The 19,668-nt window shown below is 37.1% G+C and overlaps 1 protein-coding gene and 1 long non-coding RNA gene across 2 annotated transcripts; one reads left to right on the forward strand and one right to left on the reverse strand.

Annotated features, from left to right (window-relative positions):
• Positions 1 to 1,783: 1,783 nt before the first annotated feature.
• Positions 1,784 to 19,667, reverse strand: LOC111325437 (integrator complex subunit 3). Its single transcript, XM_022929248.2, has 30 exons — positions 19,490 to 19,667; positions 19,213 to 19,296; positions 18,060 to 18,143; positions 17,542 to 17,655; positions 16,910 to 17,061; positions 15,463 to 15,604; positions 15,157 to 15,215; positions 14,202 to 14,272; positions 13,852 to 13,949; positions 13,450 to 13,497; positions 12,925 to 13,068; positions 12,500 to 12,587; positions 12,115 to 12,194; positions 11,771 to 11,862; positions 10,929 to 11,017; positions 10,122 to 10,530; positions 9,908 to 9,965; positions 9,551 to 9,645; positions 9,004 to 9,048; positions 8,804 to 8,923; positions 8,246 to 8,342; positions 8,090 to 8,149; positions 7,322 to 7,390; positions 6,753 to 6,831; positions 5,885 to 6,047; positions 4,870 to 5,043; positions 4,379 to 4,473; positions 3,399 to 3,471; positions 3,130 to 3,241; positions 1,784 to 2,644 (listed from the first exon to the last, which is right to left on the reverse strand). The coding sequence occupies exons 1-30, from the start codon at positions 19,568 to 19,570 to the stop codon at positions 2,561 to 2,563; spliced, it is 3,159 nt and encodes a 1,052-aa protein (XP_022784983.2). The 5' UTR covers positions 19,571 to 19,667; the 3' UTR covers positions 1,784 to 2,560.
• LOC148732696 (uncharacterized) lies at positions 8,156 to 9,196 on the forward strand. Its single transcript, XR_015999648.1, has 2 exons — positions 8,156 to 8,498; positions 8,641 to 9,196. It is a non-coding gene; the product is annotated as an uncharacterized LOC148732696 (long non-coding RNA).
• Position 19,668: the final 1 nt, after the last annotated feature.

Raw genomic sequence — 19,668 nt, forward strand, 5'->3', positions numbered from 1 at the left:
AACGTAAATAATTTTGCATAAAATGTACGGGCGGTTGACATCAGTTTCAGCCATGTGTTTTGTAAGAAATGAATATTCTCAATCTTTTTACATCTTGCTGTTCGATTGTTTCGTGGCACCTTTCTCGCTTATATGCGGTTATTATAATTTTTCTGATTGGAGTCATCAGCAATGAAGTCTAGCCACGTTTTGTGATTAGTCACTTATACCAAAAAAAAAGAATAAATAAATGACTTTAGATGTTAGACTTACTTTCATAGGCCTTCATCCCTTTAGGGGGATTTAAAATGACCGCCTAAGCTTTACTCAGTTTATTCTGAGCATTCGTTTCCTCTCTTTTTGAAAAGATTTTTTTGTCTCGTACGCTAAAAAAGTCAGAGGGATGTTTTGAAAAAGATAGTTAACATCTTTTAGGAAAGATCCCTCTGAATCTTATGTCTCCGTTCCCTTGTAACCAGAGTTTGAGTCTTTAATTTCGGTCTGGAAGGACTCGTCCTTTTCTTTGCTAGATGCGAAGTTCGTTCATTTTGTTAACTGATTCTTTCAGTGGATTTTTTAAGGTAGAGGCTAGAGTCCAAACCCCCTAGAAAATATGTATTAACTTGTTAAGGTAACCAGAACATTTGGCTTGAATAAAAACTGCAAAAACTTTTTAAGATTCCAAACTGAGGGATAACAAATTGGCGTAAACGAAAACTCAAAAACAACGACCAAACTAACTCCGAAAAAAAAATCACTGCGTAAAAAGAAAAAAAAAGAGCAACAAAGATACGCGCTAGAAATGTCCACGTCAGTTTCCAATGTCAAGTTAAAGTTTTTGACGTGATTGGTCAATTTGTTAAATCACGCGCGCCATGCCTGAACGCCAAAATATAATACAGAGTGGGAAGAGGAAGGAGAAAATTGAAATTTGGAATTTGAAAGCGAAAGTGATTTTGCTAAAGCAGAGTTCTTTTTTAAGGTCGAGGTGCAAAAAACCACGAGGGCTCTTTACGAAATATGAGGAAAAGCATCGGCCGTTTCCAGCGTTTTATTCGCCCACTCACTCCTGCGTCGGTCCGCACTGACCAACAGCCTGAATCAAAGTTGGAAGAAATAGATATCTTACCTAGGTATTGTTGTTCAAAGGACTGCCATCTTTTCCTCCAATTCTATCACCTTCTAACTTTAGAACAAGAAAATCAAGTACATTTAACGTTTTCCATAAATGGCATATTGTTTTGAGTTTGGTAACACCAAGCTTAATGATGTCCCTCTTGTAAGAAAGGCGCTCCGAATTTTTTTATTTTTGTCGCTAAAAACACATATCGAGCCAGGGCTTTTAAAAGCGCGTCGACCATGAGAACTCTGCAGTGGCGCACAATACGCGATAAATTCAATTTGAGTTTTGAAGAAACAAAACATAACAGGATGTAGATAATTAGGAACGTCGCAAAATCAGCCATAATTTAGTGTAATTTGTTGAAAAGTTTAACAAGTAATTTCTGACTGTTTTGTATCTTGTTGAAACCTTTACAGCCTAATATCAGTGTGCACATTCTCAGTGCTATTCTCTATACATTTCCCAAGGTGCTGACCACAACTTATTTATCAAGTAACACCCCCTTTACTTGGTGCCGGATCATTTCTTGTATTCTCTTGACCTTAATGTGTGGTTTGAGGGGTGATAATGTGCGGAGCAGAGGTCAAGGAGTTAACGTGAAGTAGTGACCGAAATACGTTTCGTGTTCTTCTATTGTGCAGCTTGCGAAGAGCATGCCGAGGAAAGGAGCGAATAGTCAACTGGTTCTGTTAAGTTTTAATCACAATTTCAAGAGAAGACAATATTTAATGAACAAAGGTTGCAGAACACCTCCCAAACTCAACTCCTAAATTAATGATGTTGTCATTTACAGAATATGAAAAAGTGACATCAGTTCTACGAAATGTAACAAGAACTTTGTTTTTAACTCCACTTGGTGTAAGAAAAATTCCAGTGAATCAGTACTCAATCTTCCGCAAAGACAGAGATGCAATCGAATATCGAGTTTCCAATCCTTTCTAGTAATAAAAATACCAGTCTGAGGCAGATATTGTACATTCAGTTGAAAGGAAGATGGATGAAAATACTACTGTATAAAGAAGAAAGTGTTTTCTTTCCCTAAAGGAATATTAGGGCAGTAAAGCTCGAGAGTTATTGCTGGGACACCCCAACTTGAGAAAGTGGTAATGGGTAAATATGCTCTCTACTTTTTGAATGGACTGAGATGACCAGTAACTCTACATTATAGATCTGTGGTTTCACCAGCTTGCAGGATGAAACAGTCCCACTTACTTTTGCCCCACTGCAGAGGCTTTCCCAAAGCAAATTTCATTTGCCCGCGCAATTTTTATAGCCCTGCAAGTTTTACACCTCCAATGAACACGTCTTTTTCAAGTCCGAGTTTTACCGCAGCCGGTTTAATTCATTCCAGGAGCCGAAAAATGTCCTTCCTTCTGTCGATGCTGCCGTTATTACTAACTCTAACAGATAAAGTAATCCACGAGAACACAACAGCTAGAGAGCGATCAGTTTTCTTCACTATTCGTCACTGTCTGACTCGACAGTATTGTTGGTTTTCCTTCGGCGCTTAGCGTTGCGAGGTTTCACTGCTTGTTCTTCTTCCTGTAAATGAGAGAAGGAAAGTCACACTCATTTACAGGTATTTCTAATAATTTTTTTTTTCAGCCCATTGGTCTATTTAACAATGACAGGGACTTAAGTAAACGAAACGGCACCAGAGAGGAGAACGTCAGCTCAAAATTGAATGTACATTTTTCTTAAGTATTTCAGGAATTGGTGGATGTGATTACCGTCTCTATGGGCGCCATACCTCATCTTCGTCACAAATTATGTGAGCAGCATTGAATTCCTCGCAAAGTTTCATGATTTCACGTTGTTTATTCTGCAGAGGACGGCTAAGAAATGTACTAAGTTTTAAAACGCACTTGCTGCAGCTATTTTTATTGTCCATTTTTATCCTGTTCAGTGAATCTTTTGTTTTGCTACGTCCTCGTTACCGTCGCCATCGTGGTTTGCGTAAGGTCCCTAATAATGACGATGAAAGAGTAGTCATCATCATCACTAGTATGCAAAAGTGATTGGCTCACCTCTTCACTCTCAGAAGAAGAAGATGCTGCCCTGTTGGCAGCTAGAATGGATGCTCGTGTAGTCCTTTTCCTGGTATCTTTATCTTCACACATTGAAAATAACAACTTAAACCTGTAACAAACCAACAACGACAACTTCAATCTTATGATCGCAAAGTGTCAAAAAACAGCGACTACGCTCTCCTGGGGCTTGTGTGTAAGTTAGCATCGCATAAAATCCAGTATTTAGAGTATAAATAACCGAGTCAAACATAAAATTGTGAACATACTTGCTTTTTCTTGCCTCGCTTGCAGTTTGCTTGACTTGATCTAGAGCAGATCTCAGACCGTCGTGTTTGAAAACTGCCGACATAAAATCAAGAACAAAATTTAACAAGGTCAAATCAAGGGAAAATAAGGACACAGAAAAGGAAAATCAGGGCGTTAGCTTGGATAAGTCGAACCCCTTAAGGTATTTTCAAATTGTAGATGTAAACAGAGGTCTCCGCGCTTCCTCGGACATTCTAGCTTAAGTAAGATTTTCTAAAATACTTCTAGCAGTCTTTTTCATAAACAAAACTTTTCTCCACTCTGTTGATCGTGGCATTCCTTTCTCTCAGTTTATCAGATCAGGATTACATGCTGATATTAAAGAAAACCACTTTATCTATAAATAACTTCAGTGAAACTGATGTACTGAAAGACCTAGAAGACCAGAAGCTTCCCTCTCTGTTCCATCATTTTCTCTTGGTATGCCCACTAACTAATAATGAAAGCTTAGTGACACAGCCTCAAAGAACACCACGACCATTCTATTCCAACAGCCAATCTTTTCGGAGCAGCAGTCCATTAATAAGGATTTGTTCTCATTGCGACACAATGTTTGACTACAACAACATATACAGAAGCAATAAGATGCTAATAATTGGTGCAACTGTAGATCACGTGACTTTATTTTTATTGGTCACTTTGGCTTAATCTTGCGTCAATACCAGTCCTACGCCCCTAGTCAGGCCAGAAGTTTTAGTTAAACACTATTACTTAGAATTATGTACTTTTGACACCATAAGTCTAGATCTGTAATGACAGAAATGATAACATACCATTCAAAACAATGTCCATAACATTTTAAAGTGATGCGAAGATACTATGGGAAAACTTTTGATAGTATAGATGGTTGTCTCTCAGACTTAACCAATAGTCAGTTGTTTCGCATTACCAGCTAATTGAACAGTGCTGTGAAATGATGAAAACAACGCTCATTACTCACAGCTCAGATCCTCTTGCTCTTGGCATATCTTATGAAGCCAGTCCAAATGGCTAAGTACAAGTTCCAAATTTGTGCCTAGCTGACTTTTAGCACCTCTGGGATGAAACATGGCAAAATATTAGTGAAGAGAAACTCGCAGATGTAGTTCCCTTGAAATACATACACGAGTTACCTCATCATTGCACAGAAACATTACATATCGACACTCCTATCCTAGCAGTATACAGGAAGTTTGTCATTATGGGCCACGCTAAAATTGGTAGAGCATCTGACAGTACTAATCGGGGGGTCATAAGTTCCACTCCTTCTGATAGCACTCGGACATTTTTTTTCTCCTAGTATGGCCTGCCACATTCACTGAATAACATCATCCTTCTCCAGTAACAGTTTGTTAAAAAGCAAAAGTTATCACTAGACGTTTCGATTAAGTGTCGAATGCTCAAAACCGAAAAAAAAAAAACAAACAAAATAGCGTGAATATGCTGCATTACTTTCTTTTTTTGCTTGCTGAAGCTTGTTTACAGAGCTGTTGGCCAATCAGTTGTGCAAGTTCTCTTGGGTATTCCTGTGCCCAGTATCTCAGCAGCGAAACGCTAAACTGGTTTCCAGGTCTTTTTTCGGAGCATTCCATAGATAAGACTGGAATAACAAGATCCGCGGATGGACTGAAACAAATATTAAACTGATCATTAAGAGGTGGGAGGTATTCGAGCTAGAGAAACTTAGAAATGATTGGCTCCAATTGCAACTCGCACAACCCCAACATGTTTAAGAACCCTCGTACTCAGTGATCAATGTACAGTTAAACCAAAAATCATTGCAAATCTGCCTACAAATTACAATAATCGAAACATATAACATCCCATAATATTTACCGCAAGCCTTAAAAGAAGTCAGTGGTAACCCAAAGTTTCGATTGGTTGAAGTTCAGTTGTGCCTGATTGGTCGAAAGTGTAGCGTGTGTTTTTTGGACCAATCACTGGGCGAAGAAAGGTAAAAATACGTGATCCCAGATTACTTTTGAAACCAAAATCAAAATCGCTTTAGACAGTGACAGCAACAAGGTGTCAATTTGTAGCCAAGCAGTTTTACCTTGAGAAGGGAAATAATCCGAAATTACTTACGATTAACTTTATCCCCCACTCCCCACCTGTCAATACCTTTCGAATCTAAAAAACCAGACAATCCCACTCTTGAATGTTGATCTGTTTCTCAATTACTCCTTGTGCTATCTACCATTAACCACATCGTTCAACCGACCCTTAATGTTTCACGATCACAGTCAAAGTAAAACCTTCTTATAAAAGAATAAGCTATTTCGACTGACACATGATTTTTAAAGCCAAACCTAAATGAAAAAAAAAAAAAACAAAAACATTTCAACAGACTTTCGACGGCCGGAACGACGTGAAACATTGACCATGTACTGAGTGCAGATTGACATGTACTATCAGTAGAAGCATACATCGACAGTCAGTAAACAAGGCCGATGGTGAGGAGACTTACGCAACACTTTTCATGAGAATAAGTAAGTTTGACAAAGCCTCTGCATGCTGATCCTTTTTGAGTGAAGGAAGAATATTTACAAATGACTCCAGCAACACATCCTCAGCTTGGATAAGGTGCCACACACACTGTTGTTCGAATGATTCCCACTCTAGAGTGCTCTCTATACACAAGTGAAATAAACAATGTGTTCAGTTACATAGATTTTTTCCAGCTCCTGTTGGGCTTCCCTGACTTATTCCTTAATTCATTCTTGGGAGACTGATGTCCACTATTTCTCTGACGAAAGGTTAACGTTCGTTACTTCAGCTTAGAAACTCTTTACGGTGACCAGTTTGAATTATCGACTCAGTTGATAAAACCAAATTCTCCTCGTGCAGTGTTTCTTCCCTTAGGCAATTATTGCCAGATTGATAAAAACAACTCTTACGTTTTTGTGGCAAATGAATAAATAGATAGATAAAGAAAGAAAGAACAATGACAAATTGCATCTGATCGGTGATAAGGTGGCGCGATTGGACTAATCATATTTAATTTAGTCCATTTTAACTGCATTAAGTTTTGCAGTGGGGCAGGAGTAGAAAGGAACATAGGAACCACTCGTGCTAGTCCACCCTCCCACCCATCCCACCCCAGGGGATGACATTCATCACACAGTAATCTCGTGTGTGGGAAATTAACGTCTCCTATCATAGAACGTAGAACAAAATAAAGCCACACTAAACACAAACTTTTTAAAATTTGATTAATATTCATGAAATGCATTGGACAAAGGTAACTGGTGGAGTTTGTACAGCCATAATACCTTTAAATTAAAGGCAGAGTACTAATCCCCTGAGAAGGAAGGAATGCCATGTATTTCAATTACCTAGCAAGGTGTCAAGTTTGCTATCCTCTCCAAATATTCTCAATTCTTCCAATGTTATCTCACTTATCAGCTGGTTTAACTGTAAAACGATAAAGACAGCTCTTTAGAATCGGAAGAGGCACAGAAAAGGAAGGAGGGATGGGTAAGGAGTTAAAACGTTTTCAACACATCAGACAGCTACAGAAGTGACAACTGTTACGAAAGTGAAACTATCATGTGCCCCACAGGAAACAGGAACTAGCGTCATTTGGAAACCCGACAAAGAAAAGAAACGAAGTTGACTATAAGGCAGGCAGACAAAAGACGGATAGACACAGAACAAGCCAAAATAGAGAGGCGATGAAAATTGAATATTTCTTAAGTGTCGCAGCTGTCATTTGGAATGATTTTAGGTGAACGGTTACGTGACAAACCAGAGAGCGGCTAGGAAACAACCAAAATTTGCAGTAATCAGCGTAAAGTGCCTTGCATCCCAGGACACATTTAGTTTAGTTTTAAAGGCTGAGCGCATAAAATAATTACTGCACTGCACTACAAATGAAATGTTTTACTTTTTTCGCCATTTTTACCTGTCTTGGTTCCATGGTTCCAACAAGCATGTGAAGAACTTCAGAGTTTCCAACAACATATTCTGGAAACTAAAAACGTTACGAAGTCAAAAGGTTATATAGTTCTTCAGTTATCTCGCAGATACTTGGGAAAGGAGTTTCTTCTTAATTTAACCAGTGAACAACACTTCACCATCTTATGCCAATAACTACATATGTGTTCCGAGTTTTCTGTCGGTGGAAACGATCGAAAAAGAAGGCGAACTAGAAATGAGGATGTGTGAAAAGGAAGAAAAAACGTCACAATTTCCAAAATAACCGTGGTTTTACGCTCGCCCGCTGTATCACTTTTCTCCAACACCTGAGCGCCTTAACTCTTCGACCCTCGAGAGTGGTTATCATCTCATATCTCCTAGCAATATCACCCAGGAATCAAACATTAAAGTTACGAGAATAAAGGAAATGATCACCAACTAAATAAGCTCGATTGTTAAACAAATTCTCCTTGTCAGCACCTTTAGAAATGTATAGAGAACAGTATGGGGAATATGTATACAGATGTCAAGGTGTAAACGGTTAAACAGACTGAGTGGCGGCAGTCAGTAAAGATTGATTTCAAGGTCAAAATTCGCAGACTATTCCTCAGCGCAGTCAATCTTAAATACGATTTGAAACATGGCAAGAGCAGAATGCTTTCGATGGGAATCATTTCTTGTCACTGGATCATGACTTGTTTTCCTGGTTGTACTGGTAGTTTGCTTCGTGCTAGCAAAGGTTTGCGGCACCTACCTTTTTGTAAATGGAGGAAATGATAAAGCGGAAGGCCTTGACATCATAATCCTGACAAACCTGATTGCATAAATTAACAACAACAACTTTAAAATGAAGCTAAGAAAAGCAGTTCAACATAACAGCACTGATCACAAACAGTTGTTACCGCCAGACCTTCAGATCTTCACTTAAGCATCCTTGAAGTGTCTTCTCTCCTCGGAAAGTGTTCGCAAAGTCCTCGTATATTGTGAGCCGTTCATCATCTGTAACACTATCACAGCGACAAAAGGTTAGAGCAGGTTTTGGAAAGTACTTGAGGACTGCACTGGTTCTGTGACTCATGTAGAAACCTCGTGTTTGCCACTTCATCGATCAAATACAAACCAGTCCATTAAGACAAGGTCGCTGGCGTTTTCTGGCGCTTCAGGTAGTTTGTTTGTTTATTTTTTTTTCTGTTCAGCAGTCATTGGCTCTTTGTGATATCTTCTTTCATTCAGTTTTTTGTTGAAATTTGGTCTACACATTGAAAGCGACTGGTTCACCTGAACGAGACTTTCAATAACTTTCAGAGCCTCCAGCAAAATAGCGCAATACTGCATTTTATCAAAGTTAACAGACATCCAGATACTTGAAACAAACATCAAGATTTCATCACCATCATCCGTCTGTTAAAACTATTGAAACAAAAGCAGAAACCAAGGATAAAGAATACGGAACAAGTAGTTCTCTAACCTTGCTTTTAGAAAGAAGAGAAAACGATAGCCAAACTTTTGATCCACTGTGTGTAGAGCTCCTAGCAATGTCAGGTGTCTCTCTCTACCAACATCATGGGTGGGAAGCACACAGATACTCCTGAAGTATCAAATGAACATTGGTTTTGCATGTTGGTAAGGTGGGCAGGAATGAACTGAGGCAAGACATCTGGTACTCACCGACATAGCACATAGATTGGCCCATCTAGACTGTCCTCCGGGTTCCTGAAAATAATAGCAAAGTTTTCGGGATTTTATACACAAGTAAAAAACTGTCAACACTTTGGTCTGATTGAAAATAGTACGTTCGGTAAGAGTTCAATTCTCTTGCTAATGGCTGGTGATCCAAATACAACAACAACAACAACAACAACAACAACAACAAAAAACAGGCTCTGACAATTCGCGTCAGGTAATCCACGATTAAAAAGCATTACGTTCTACATTTGAAAACCAACATTTAGCAATCATTGGATGAGGTTTAGCATGATATCATGAATAATCAATGCCGAGTTCTGAGTTATCAACCGTTGGCTGAGGCAGATAACACAGACACGAGGCTCAGTAGCTGATGCCGGATATGCGAGCACCGAATTCAATAATTGTTTTATTATGCTTTTTTAAAAACAATCTGCAAAAGAAGACTCTCTGAGTTTGAAAAACTTCATATGCTATTGTATATTGACTGTATGTTCTTGACCAACCGGAGTTTTTTTTAAATGTTTACCTTTCTCTTGAGAAACAAGGAGTCATAAGTTCATCTATCAAGCAAAAGTTGAGACAAACAGCTAAAGATTTTGCTGTTTCATCTTCAAATTCATCCTGGTAAAAGACAAGTGACAATTGAAAGACAAGTAACTTAAATCAGAATCAACGGATAATGTCAAGAAAAACGAAAGACTGAAAGTAAAGTCTAATTAGGGCAATTTTCAATTTTTAGGGCGAGGTTATTTGACAAATTGATAATTATCACTAAATACTATCAGTATCATGCACTCCTTTTGATGCAGCAGGACCCTGGAACGATGCTTTAACACAATTTTTACAAGTCGAACATCTTAATTTGGAGACTTAACGGACTCACCAGGGACGCAATGCATTTAAGGATATCTTCCATTATGTTGGATCGCACTGCTGGATCGCTGCAAAAAGGAAATGAAACTTTAATTGCTTTTCACTTTAATCATTTTAGTACTCAACTAAGATTCATACCTAGAAAATGAATTAAATGCTATGATTGATTACCTCCCTGCCCATAATTACTGCAACAATGTACAAACAAAAATGGCAATACCAACCTTTGTTGAGAGAATTTAATGACCAGCTCTTTCAGATCATCTCCCAAATTCTCAAGATCCTCCAGCTCAGTGATGTCTTCATTACTGTCTCTTTCTTCATTCTCGTCTATAACTTCCTTTTCAATTGGTTTAAACTCATAGTCCTTCTCTTTACTATTTTCTGATTTGCTGGCTGCTGTCATGTCACCATCCTCGTCCTCATCAGGGTCAGAGAACACAGCTTCTTCATCAGGTGGCTCCAGCTCTTCATCAACCCCACTGTCTGCCAATTCAGTGTCCTTTGAGCTGCTGCTTGTGTCTGCCTCCATCATTCTGGATCCCAATGAACTGAGCATGTCACTTGATGAAGAAGCTGAGGAGCTCTCAACTTTGCTGAATGCTGATGTTGAAGATTCTTCAAGTTTTGAACCTGCAAATTGGTGACAAGCTTTTTGTGGTAATAATTGCTAAGCTGTTATGCAGTGATGATGACCATACATTTCTAAAAATAAATGCTCAGCCATTAATTTCAAATTAATAACACGTTTTTATTACCCAAATTTACAGCACTGATGGGAGGTGTTATAACTGACATCATTACACTCACTCACAATGAAGTCTGTTGAGAGCCATTTTCATTAGCTTTGCTAGATTTTGACTTTGACAGCAAATGTTATGAACATGAGCCCAAACTTACATATACAGGTGTAGCTCTTCACATGGATGCTTTGGTTTAGGTCTCAAAACAAAACAATTAGTCATTTCTAGGTCAGTACACACAAAGCTGAAATGATTTTCACAGAGAGAAGCAAGTCAATGAAAGAGTACCTGAATCACAGAACTCAGCCAAAGTGTTTCTTATCAAACTTCTAAGGTCTCTGTCCATCTTGGGGTTGTCAAACAAAGGGGACAAGGACCTAGGTTGAGAGAAATAATCATTAGAAACTCCATTACTGCCTGGGACAATTTAAAAGTTTTCCCTAGCTTAGCCCTCAAGGATATTTCTGACATCAGCTGAAGATCATAAATTGCTGTTTTCCAGAAAAAAGGTTAACAATATATAAACAATAGCCTCCATTTGAAAAATATGTATGGATATTTGTCAGTGGATATTAACTGTTTGTGAGATGTGAATAGTTTTCCAAAGGGAAGCTCAAGGAAAACTGTTAACTTTGAGCTTGCTCAATAAGCAAGTTAAATTAAAATTACTTACCTAGTAGGGAACTGACAAACAGACAGCTAGATAGAAACAGAGAGTCATGTAGTACACTTAACCCTCCGATAGATAGCATAGGTGGCAGAGCAGGCGGGCAAGGGGGCACTACAGCCCCCTCAAGCAAAAATTTAGGGGTTTGCCCCCCCCCACCCCACTTTAAGTGTTATCCATGTTGCTAGCACAGCATAAAATTAAATGTAGATTTTAAAGTAGTCAGTCTTGCAATCTTTTGAATTTTTTTTATCTGGATTATGCTCAGACTTTTTTCATTTGAAAAGCACCTGCTATAGCCTGTGTTCAAGATGGGGACATTAAAGGGGTATACACTTGGCTTGGCATACTGGATGAGCCCCCCAATTTTTTCAAAGTGCTTCCCACCTCTGGATAGATATGTGGATTACAGACAGACTGCACTTGGGGAAGAAATGTAAACATGTCATCCAAGCTTACTTACATCACAACTTTTTTACTGAGAATATGCCGAAATGCTTTGATAACTCCCTGTTTAACTTGAACATCAGGTAAAGTGCTGTAATTTTGAATAATCTGGTGAAAAGAGTACATCCATTTTACTATCTTACCAAACAAAAAAAAAACTGTAACTGTATATGATTTTTTTTCAGTTGAAAGTTTCTTATGACACACTTCCCATTACAACAGAGATCAAGTATAACACATGTATTATCAGTAGGTATTAATTTTAATGAATATCCTTATTTCCAGCAAAAATTTTCAAAAATTTCTAATAGGACTAATAAAAGTGTGAAAGAAATCAAATGGTGTAAAAATAAATTTTACCCGGCAGAGAAAGTCCATCAAGGTACTTGTGATTGCTGGGTGACTTCGTATGGAATGGTGCATCAACAAAATAGCAGGTTCTGGAAATCAAAATCATAACATTGGAAAAAAGATTAATTTGGCTGAGTGTAGAAATTTACCTGGTTACCCTGTAGATACATCACTGCAAAACCTACATGAAGAAACCTCCTCCAGGTTAATATATTCATCAGTATCTATGTATAAATTATGTACATTTGCTTTTTGATTTTTAAGAATCCCTCACACCTTTCACAGTATGCAAGTTGCTACTTTCTACAAAAATCACAATCCACTTTTTATTCATTTACCTCTACAAGGTACAGAGGGCAAAACTCAGCAATGTAAAAAAAAAAATTTACATTACCAATATTCATAATATTATCTTTGTCTGGTTGATAGAAGAGCCAGTCAAAGAACAAGGCAAGTTTAGCATTTGCTGTAGAAACTGCAGTCTGGAACAAGAAATACAGCATTTAATAATCAGAGAAGAGATAATATTGTAACAGTGAAAACTGGTAGAATTAGAGTAGAGTGTTATTCTCTGTCTGAGACACCTTAAATAATGAGTACATTGAAACTAAATTAATATAATTATGACATTTGGAAACTCCAAGGTTGCTGGAGGTATGATTTCAGAGTAAGTAAAGGATGATAAAATTAAAAGCAATTTTTGAAAAAGCTGTAATGCATCTTGTAAAGACCATAATATTAAGATCACTGTATTGGTTAATGATAGTTACTCCTCCCTGATATAATACACTCATCAAAATTATAGAGAATACTTGTAACCTGACAAGATGTCAAAAGCCAGCCAATGATGGCCCATCTTGGTATAATATCAGAACACAGCACTTCATTACAAGGATGGACTACACCGATAATGTAGCGAATCAGATCTGCCCGTAGGCTCTGACTTTCAGGAGTGGACAGATACTGAAATAAAATGCAGTATCAATATCTTAATCAATATTGTTATCATCGAGTCAATTCCATGACGAGAAATAATTATCAACCCTTTAACTTCCAAGATCTGATTGTTAACTTTATCCGCTTTGCTCCTACACATTCCTTGTAAATTAGATTAGAGAATTTGGTGTTTTATCAAGACAATAACTTCCACCTGTTTGCTGAATAATGTATGGGTATTATAATATAAGGAGATGTTAAATGTTAATCACTTCTGGGAGTTAATTAACAATTATTGTTAACAAACAATTATAATTGTAATTTCATAGAAATGTCAATCATGCTCTTCAAGGTGATTGTTGTTCCACATTTAAAATGATAACAGACAGTACAATCAATTAGACTGACCTGCTTTTGAAACCAGTCCTGATATCTTTTCTGCTGACCAAACTTAACCTGTCAGTAATGAAGAAAAAATCTCATTTATAATACTCTGTTCATGTAAGTCTAGTAACATTTATATTGCACTTAGAAGGTATGTTTCATAATTACCATTTGTACATGTAGCTGTAATTATGGGTTTCTGATTACTGAGCACAAAGGATTGGTCAGTTTATTTAGAAAATCTCTACAGTTGTACAACAAAAAAAACCAAAATGCACACTGTGCTCCTGTACAACTCTCATTCAATGGATGCAGTGTATATCACATGGAAACTTTATGATGTGTTGTTGGTCAATGATATTTACTTGATTAGTACACTGTGTATACATTTATCAGGCAGCTGATAAATTTAAAATCTTTCCGTACCTTAGATGTTAAAAACAAAATCTTGTTCTCCATCTCAGGATGCAGTCTACATGCCAGGAACTTCCTGGAAGTTCTTGTGTGAAGCAACTGAGCAATACCTTTGAAAAATGTGATTAATCAATGAACATGGTGAACTTGTAAATGCAGTCGTGGCTCACACCTTGCAACTAGACAAATTAATGATACCTGTATGTCTCTAATGGTCAGTTAGTTCAACATGAAAAGAATGCTTTTCAACACTTTCACAGTCAGGTCCAGAAATGTTACAAAGCTATCTGTTGTAATTTCATAACCATTACACTTAAACAGAGAAAAGTAAAAACAAATTAAAATAAAAGAAGCATAAATACCAGTAAACTGTGGACACAGTGACTGAGGTTTGTGCACAATATCCTTCCACAATGCATTGAACTCTGGTATTCTGTAACACAAGACAAAGAATTACTTGTTATAATTTTAGCTCCTTTTATTGTCACCACAGAGCCAACAGTTGTGGTCTGGCTCATGTGGCAACTTCCAGTATTGGCTTTTGATTTAGGGGATTCTAAGCAAAATCAACCAACTGAGATAATGTCAACGTGTCACTAGTTGTTTTTGTTATTGATTCCCAATATAGCCTTCATAGCCTACATTAGTATTAAAACCACTCCCATAAATAGTACTTTTTCATGCATGCTGATTGGCTAGTTCAGCAGTGAACTGAAAGTACTATTTGCATCCAAGCAGCCAATGAGACAAGATTGTGCGTCAAGAGTTTAATTTCTGACCATTTTATTAAAAGAAATAAACTAATTTTTTTGTATCTGTGTGTTATGTGCTAAAACAATTATTCACCTCAGTGTTCTTAAAAGTGGTGAATATTTACCTTGCCGCTTTGTGGCTCGGTAAATATCCACTACTATTCGCCTCCTCTTCAGTGAATAATTGTTAATTATTAATATATACTATACTACGTTTACTTGTGAATCCATCAAAGCAAGAAATCACACTACCCCAAAAACTACTTTGTTCAAAGTATTTAGCTATGAGTTCGTTGACAATTTGAGAAGTTTTATTGTCAAAAGACAAGTTAATTAGCTAACAAAAGGATCACCTGAACACCATGAAAGTTAGAGTTTCTGGAAACCTATTGTCTCTTTTTCTTAAGTGACTTTAAGTGATCAGTAAGTTGGAAAATCTTTATGAAAACAGATTTTATGTTAAAATATATCAACAAGTAAGTAGACCAGTTTGTTTCATATCACATGTAGTACATGTATGCAACAAACAGGGAAAGTACAGCATAACAGATTAATTTTGACATACCTCGCAACATTTTGAAGCAGTCGCACAAGGTCTCTTCCAATAGGAATGCAGTCTACAAACTGTTAATAACATTCAAAGGATAACCATAAGGAAGATGCCTACTTTTATACTTGGCTGGAAGGGTAGTCAATCTTCTACTGATCAAATGAGACTGCTGCACATTACAACTGTGAGTGCATGGTGATGTACAGTAACACTATACTTTTAAACTTGATCACTTATTAATAAAAAATCTTTATTAACTGGAATTTTGGCAGTATAATGTGATTTAAGTTCAAGTTTTTCTCAGACTTGACCTTTTCTTACCCTTTCTTTCAGCAAAGAGGAACAGAATTCAATTTCCATTTGTCGTAAGTTCTTGAATGGTGCTGCTTCATGATCCTCTAATAATCTGAGATATGTATACACAGCAGTAGCCAACAGTATAGGGTTCTTCTCCAGCCAAGCTCTGAAAAAAAAAATACACAAAATTATCATAAAATATGACTTTCTTATGTTAACCTGTACATTATAAAAATTGAGGGATACATGTATTTCTTGTGAGTACCATAGAGGACAGAAAACTTCCTCTAAATTTCAAAACTTCAAGTTGTTTTTTACAATTTCTCGCTCATAAGCAAACTGGACGAAGTTCCTCTCTGCATCCTGCCATACCAAGGCATACCTTAAATAGCTACAAGTTATTGACCTAGCATGAAGTCAAGCGGATAGATATTCAACAGGATCTTTTTTTCCCTTTTTATCAACCACTATCCAACTATCTTACATGAATGAGCTTAGTCATAAAAGGATTTAGTACATTGTAAAAAGACTACCTTTATCAATGGATTTCAAAATAACTTCATCAAACTTGTTGCAGTTTTCTTTGTTTTCACCATTTTCAACCATTTCCTTGATGTTTTGAAAATTGCATGACATATTTCTGTTTTGCAAAAAGTTTCCTGCGAGTGGCTTCAACAATATTTTACTAGAGGACCAAAGGTGCAAATCAAAAGTGGGCTAAATTTTGCTTGCTCTTGGGTGGCCAACCAGAACACAGGATTTACTTCCTCTTGATTTTGAACTTAATCACCTTTAAATTACCAGACATTTTGTACCCACAGACTTTTCAGACTGTCAATTTGTACTCAATTATAACTATCTGTATCAAGTCAAGTTAGTTGTTTCATACCCATACTAATAAAGTATGTTTGAAGTAAGATTGGTTTCTTATGACAAAGAGCACTATAAACTGTATTAAAATACATTTCTGTAACATCTGTTTTTAATAAGTGATCACTGTAAGGCCTGAAACCAAAAAAGGAAGTATCTAGGACAGGATAATTTAAATATATCAACAAAGTTGAAATGGTAAATTGGCCACCGTTACGATTATAAAAGTTGACGTTTTGAGCATTAGCCCTTCATCGGAGCGTTAGCCCTTTGCTCCGATGAAGGGCAAACGCTCGAAACGTCAGCTTTTATAATCGTAACGGTGGCCAATTTACCATTTCAACTTTGTTGATATATTTAAATTATTTTGTTACCCCCACCGACGCAGCCCCAAACAGTTTCTTTAGAAACTATCATCCTTTATCTAGGACAGGGTTTGTAAGACTAGTGAGACATAAACAGATGTAAAGCATATTTCCACCAGATACAAAAATATATTAGGTATCTCTTTATTTTGCATCCTAAATGAACAGACTGATCATCTGTCTAGAACCAACCATAAGTACTTCTTACCACTAAAGTAATAAATCACAATGTTCACCTGTTGGTGTTTAACAATCCTAAGACATTTTCTGCAAGCCAGACATTTGAGGGTGAATTATCACCTCCAGATATTTGCCTAAGGAGAGCTTGGCACAGTCCTTCTACACCAGGGACAATGCTCTTGATGAGTTCATTAGAAAGCCACAATACCTATGGACAATATCATCTTAATTACAGCCAGATGTATTATCATGACAATACATAGTATAAGTGTTTCTCCTTGCAGATAAAAGATTCTTGATCCTCCACTTTCACGGACAACGAGAAAGATAATTGTTTTAGCAGTTACCACACAGATACCAAAAAATAAGTTTACCTCTTTCAATATAACGAAAAATGGTCAGAAATTAAACTCTTGACACAATATTTTGTCTCATCAATTGCTAAGAGGTGAATGGTGCTTGCTAACTACCCACTCAGCATTTCCAAACTAGCCACTTCCAAACTAGCCACTCAGCATGCACAAAAAGCGCTATAATGTGTGGTAAATACTTATTATACAAGTAGCTTTATTTGTAAAAAAAGGACACTCATGAATAATCAACTAATGATGGAATGTGAAGGTCAGTGAGAACAATACCACAAATATCAGACTGATATGTACTGAAAAACAAGATCTTGTACATGTACCTGTGTTCTGACAGAATCAAGTAACTTGGTCAGCTTCTCTGTAATAATGCCAATCAACCTTGTCATGATCAAACTTAATCCATCTCTTGTAATGCATGTCAGATCTCTGTAAGCCTTTTAGAGATACCAATGAGTAGGTTTAACACATTAAGATTGGCTTCTCAACCACATTGCACTTTAACTCCCCACCAGAAAAAAAAAAGATTATTTTAACTTATTCATTCCTACAATGATTACAATATTTTCTGGCAAAAATACCACGCAAGTTACTTGGTGGTGAATAGCAAAGGATATTCATAGTTTGAGTGCAGAATCAGAGTGGGCCCTCCATGTTATCCACTTTTTCAGTATAATTATACTGATATACTTTGAGTGATTGTAGAAATAACAGCTCTTATGCAAGACATACATGTATCAAGCTTTAGCATCACATATTTCACACAATATGTTCTTCAAATATACCAAGACAATTAAAATGCAGTAAGCACTCTGGAGTCAAGAAATTTATGAAGTCTAACCTTCGGTGCAGCTGTCGGTTCCACTAATATGATAAAGAGCAGACCAAGAGATGCTTCCTCATGCTGCTGTGGACCTTTAGACACCTGTAATAATCCCCCAAACCAGTAAATACAAAACTACATTCAGAAAATTGAGTATTAAAATAAAATCAATAGAAAATTTCCCATTCCTAACCCCTCTTACTCCTTAGTGGAAAAATCAGTGGAAACTTTCTCATTTCTACCAGATAGTCTGTGGCTTTTTTACATTTTTCACAAAACTTTTCAACACGAAGCAATTCTAGACATTAGGGAAATACTGAGGGTTCAACAGACGAGAAAACAAATCACCGCCCAATAATGTCACTAAAAACCATGCATGAAGATATTTAACAAAAAGAAACCTAGCTAACTAAACAAATTAAAATTTCCCAGTAGCATTTCAGACTATTCGACAAATAGATTCCATGTTGCTTTGCATCTGTTCAGTAATACTCTGTAGATCACAAATGATGCCAAAATGCAGTGCATACAAGACCCAGCTAAGTGTGCCACTAATGTTCTTACCACATTTTGATCTCTTCTGTGGTCTATTGCTCTACAGACCCATAGCAACATGGATTCTATTTGTTTTATGCACCTATCAATGTCTTGCCCCAACCAGGGGAGTGTGGGCATGTATGGGCTATTGAAAAAAAAAAACGTCCCGAGAGAGGGGATGTGCTTACTTATTTGACATAAGGGTCCCCCAAGGGTCGGGTTTTATTGATACTTGACCTGGATAGACTGGGTCGGAAACCTTTCAAGATGGTGGATGAGGCGAAAAATGCAGCTGAAAACGTGGTTAAAAAGGTAAGAAAATAAAACATTAGCTGTCATTCTTTCACAACTTTTTCAGCTTCGATGGGGCATCATTGACATGTACACACACCACCACGGTGGGGATCATTGACAAGAATTTTTGAAAATTGTCAATAGCCCCTGGCTATACCCGCACTCCCCCCGTTGGGGCAAGACATTGATAGGTGCTTTATATGAACAAAGCAAAATGTTGTTAATGGTGACATCTGTCCCCCAATGGATAATAAGAGCCAATCAAAATACAGTTATCATTTAGCTCAGCAAATAAAATATATAGTAGAAATATTCAGTGATGTCATCACTGATTACTAACCATTTGATTGAGAGCATCATGAGCTTCATTTTCAGACAGATTAGAAACAACAGAAGTGAGAAGACCATGACACTTCTCTAGTCTCTACAAATCAGAGAACAACAGCTTTTTAAGACCCATAAAAAATGAAAATTTCATACACTCATACGCAATATATGTGACCTGTTTCAAAAAGATTATCAACTGAAGCTGATGTACTCTACAGGCTGCTTGCACGCAACCTTTGTATGTTCAATTTCCCCTTCTTCCGCTTTCTTCAATTTTTCAATGTACTTACCTCCTCCAATTCATCTTTCTGTAAGAGAACATTTGATGTAAATAGTCTGGACTTGTATGTTTTGTTGCTAGCTGTTTCCATTTTCGCACAACTAGAGTATAAAGCAGGATAGAGCTAAATGATCCTTGCACAACTTCTAGCTTCACGGTGCAGCCATCTTTAATCGGTCAGGAGAACTG

Source organism: Stylophora pistillata, chromosome 4 (genome assembly GCF_964205215.1).
Source record: "Stylophora pistillata chromosome 4, jaStyPist1.2, whole genome shotgun sequence".
NCBI classification, from domain to species: domain Eukaryota; kingdom Metazoa; phylum Cnidaria; class Anthozoa; order Scleractinia; family Pocilloporidae; genus Stylophora; species Stylophora pistillata.

Excerpts from the sequence above, each read along its gene's own strand:
- LOC111325437 (XM_022929248.2), bottom strand. The coding sequence starts at position 19,570 with ATGGAAACAGCTAGCAACAAAACATACAAGTCCAGACTATTTACATCA. Across the intron at positions 13,069-13,449 it reads AGGACTGGTTTCAAAAGCAG|TATCTGTCCACTCCTGAAAG; the intron begins GTCAGTCTAATT and ends ATTTTATTTCAG. Across the intron at positions 11,018-11,770 it reads CTCAGTAAAAAAGTTGTGAT|GTCCTTGTCCCCTTTGTTTG; the intron begins GTAAGTAAGCTT and ends CTCTCAACCTAG.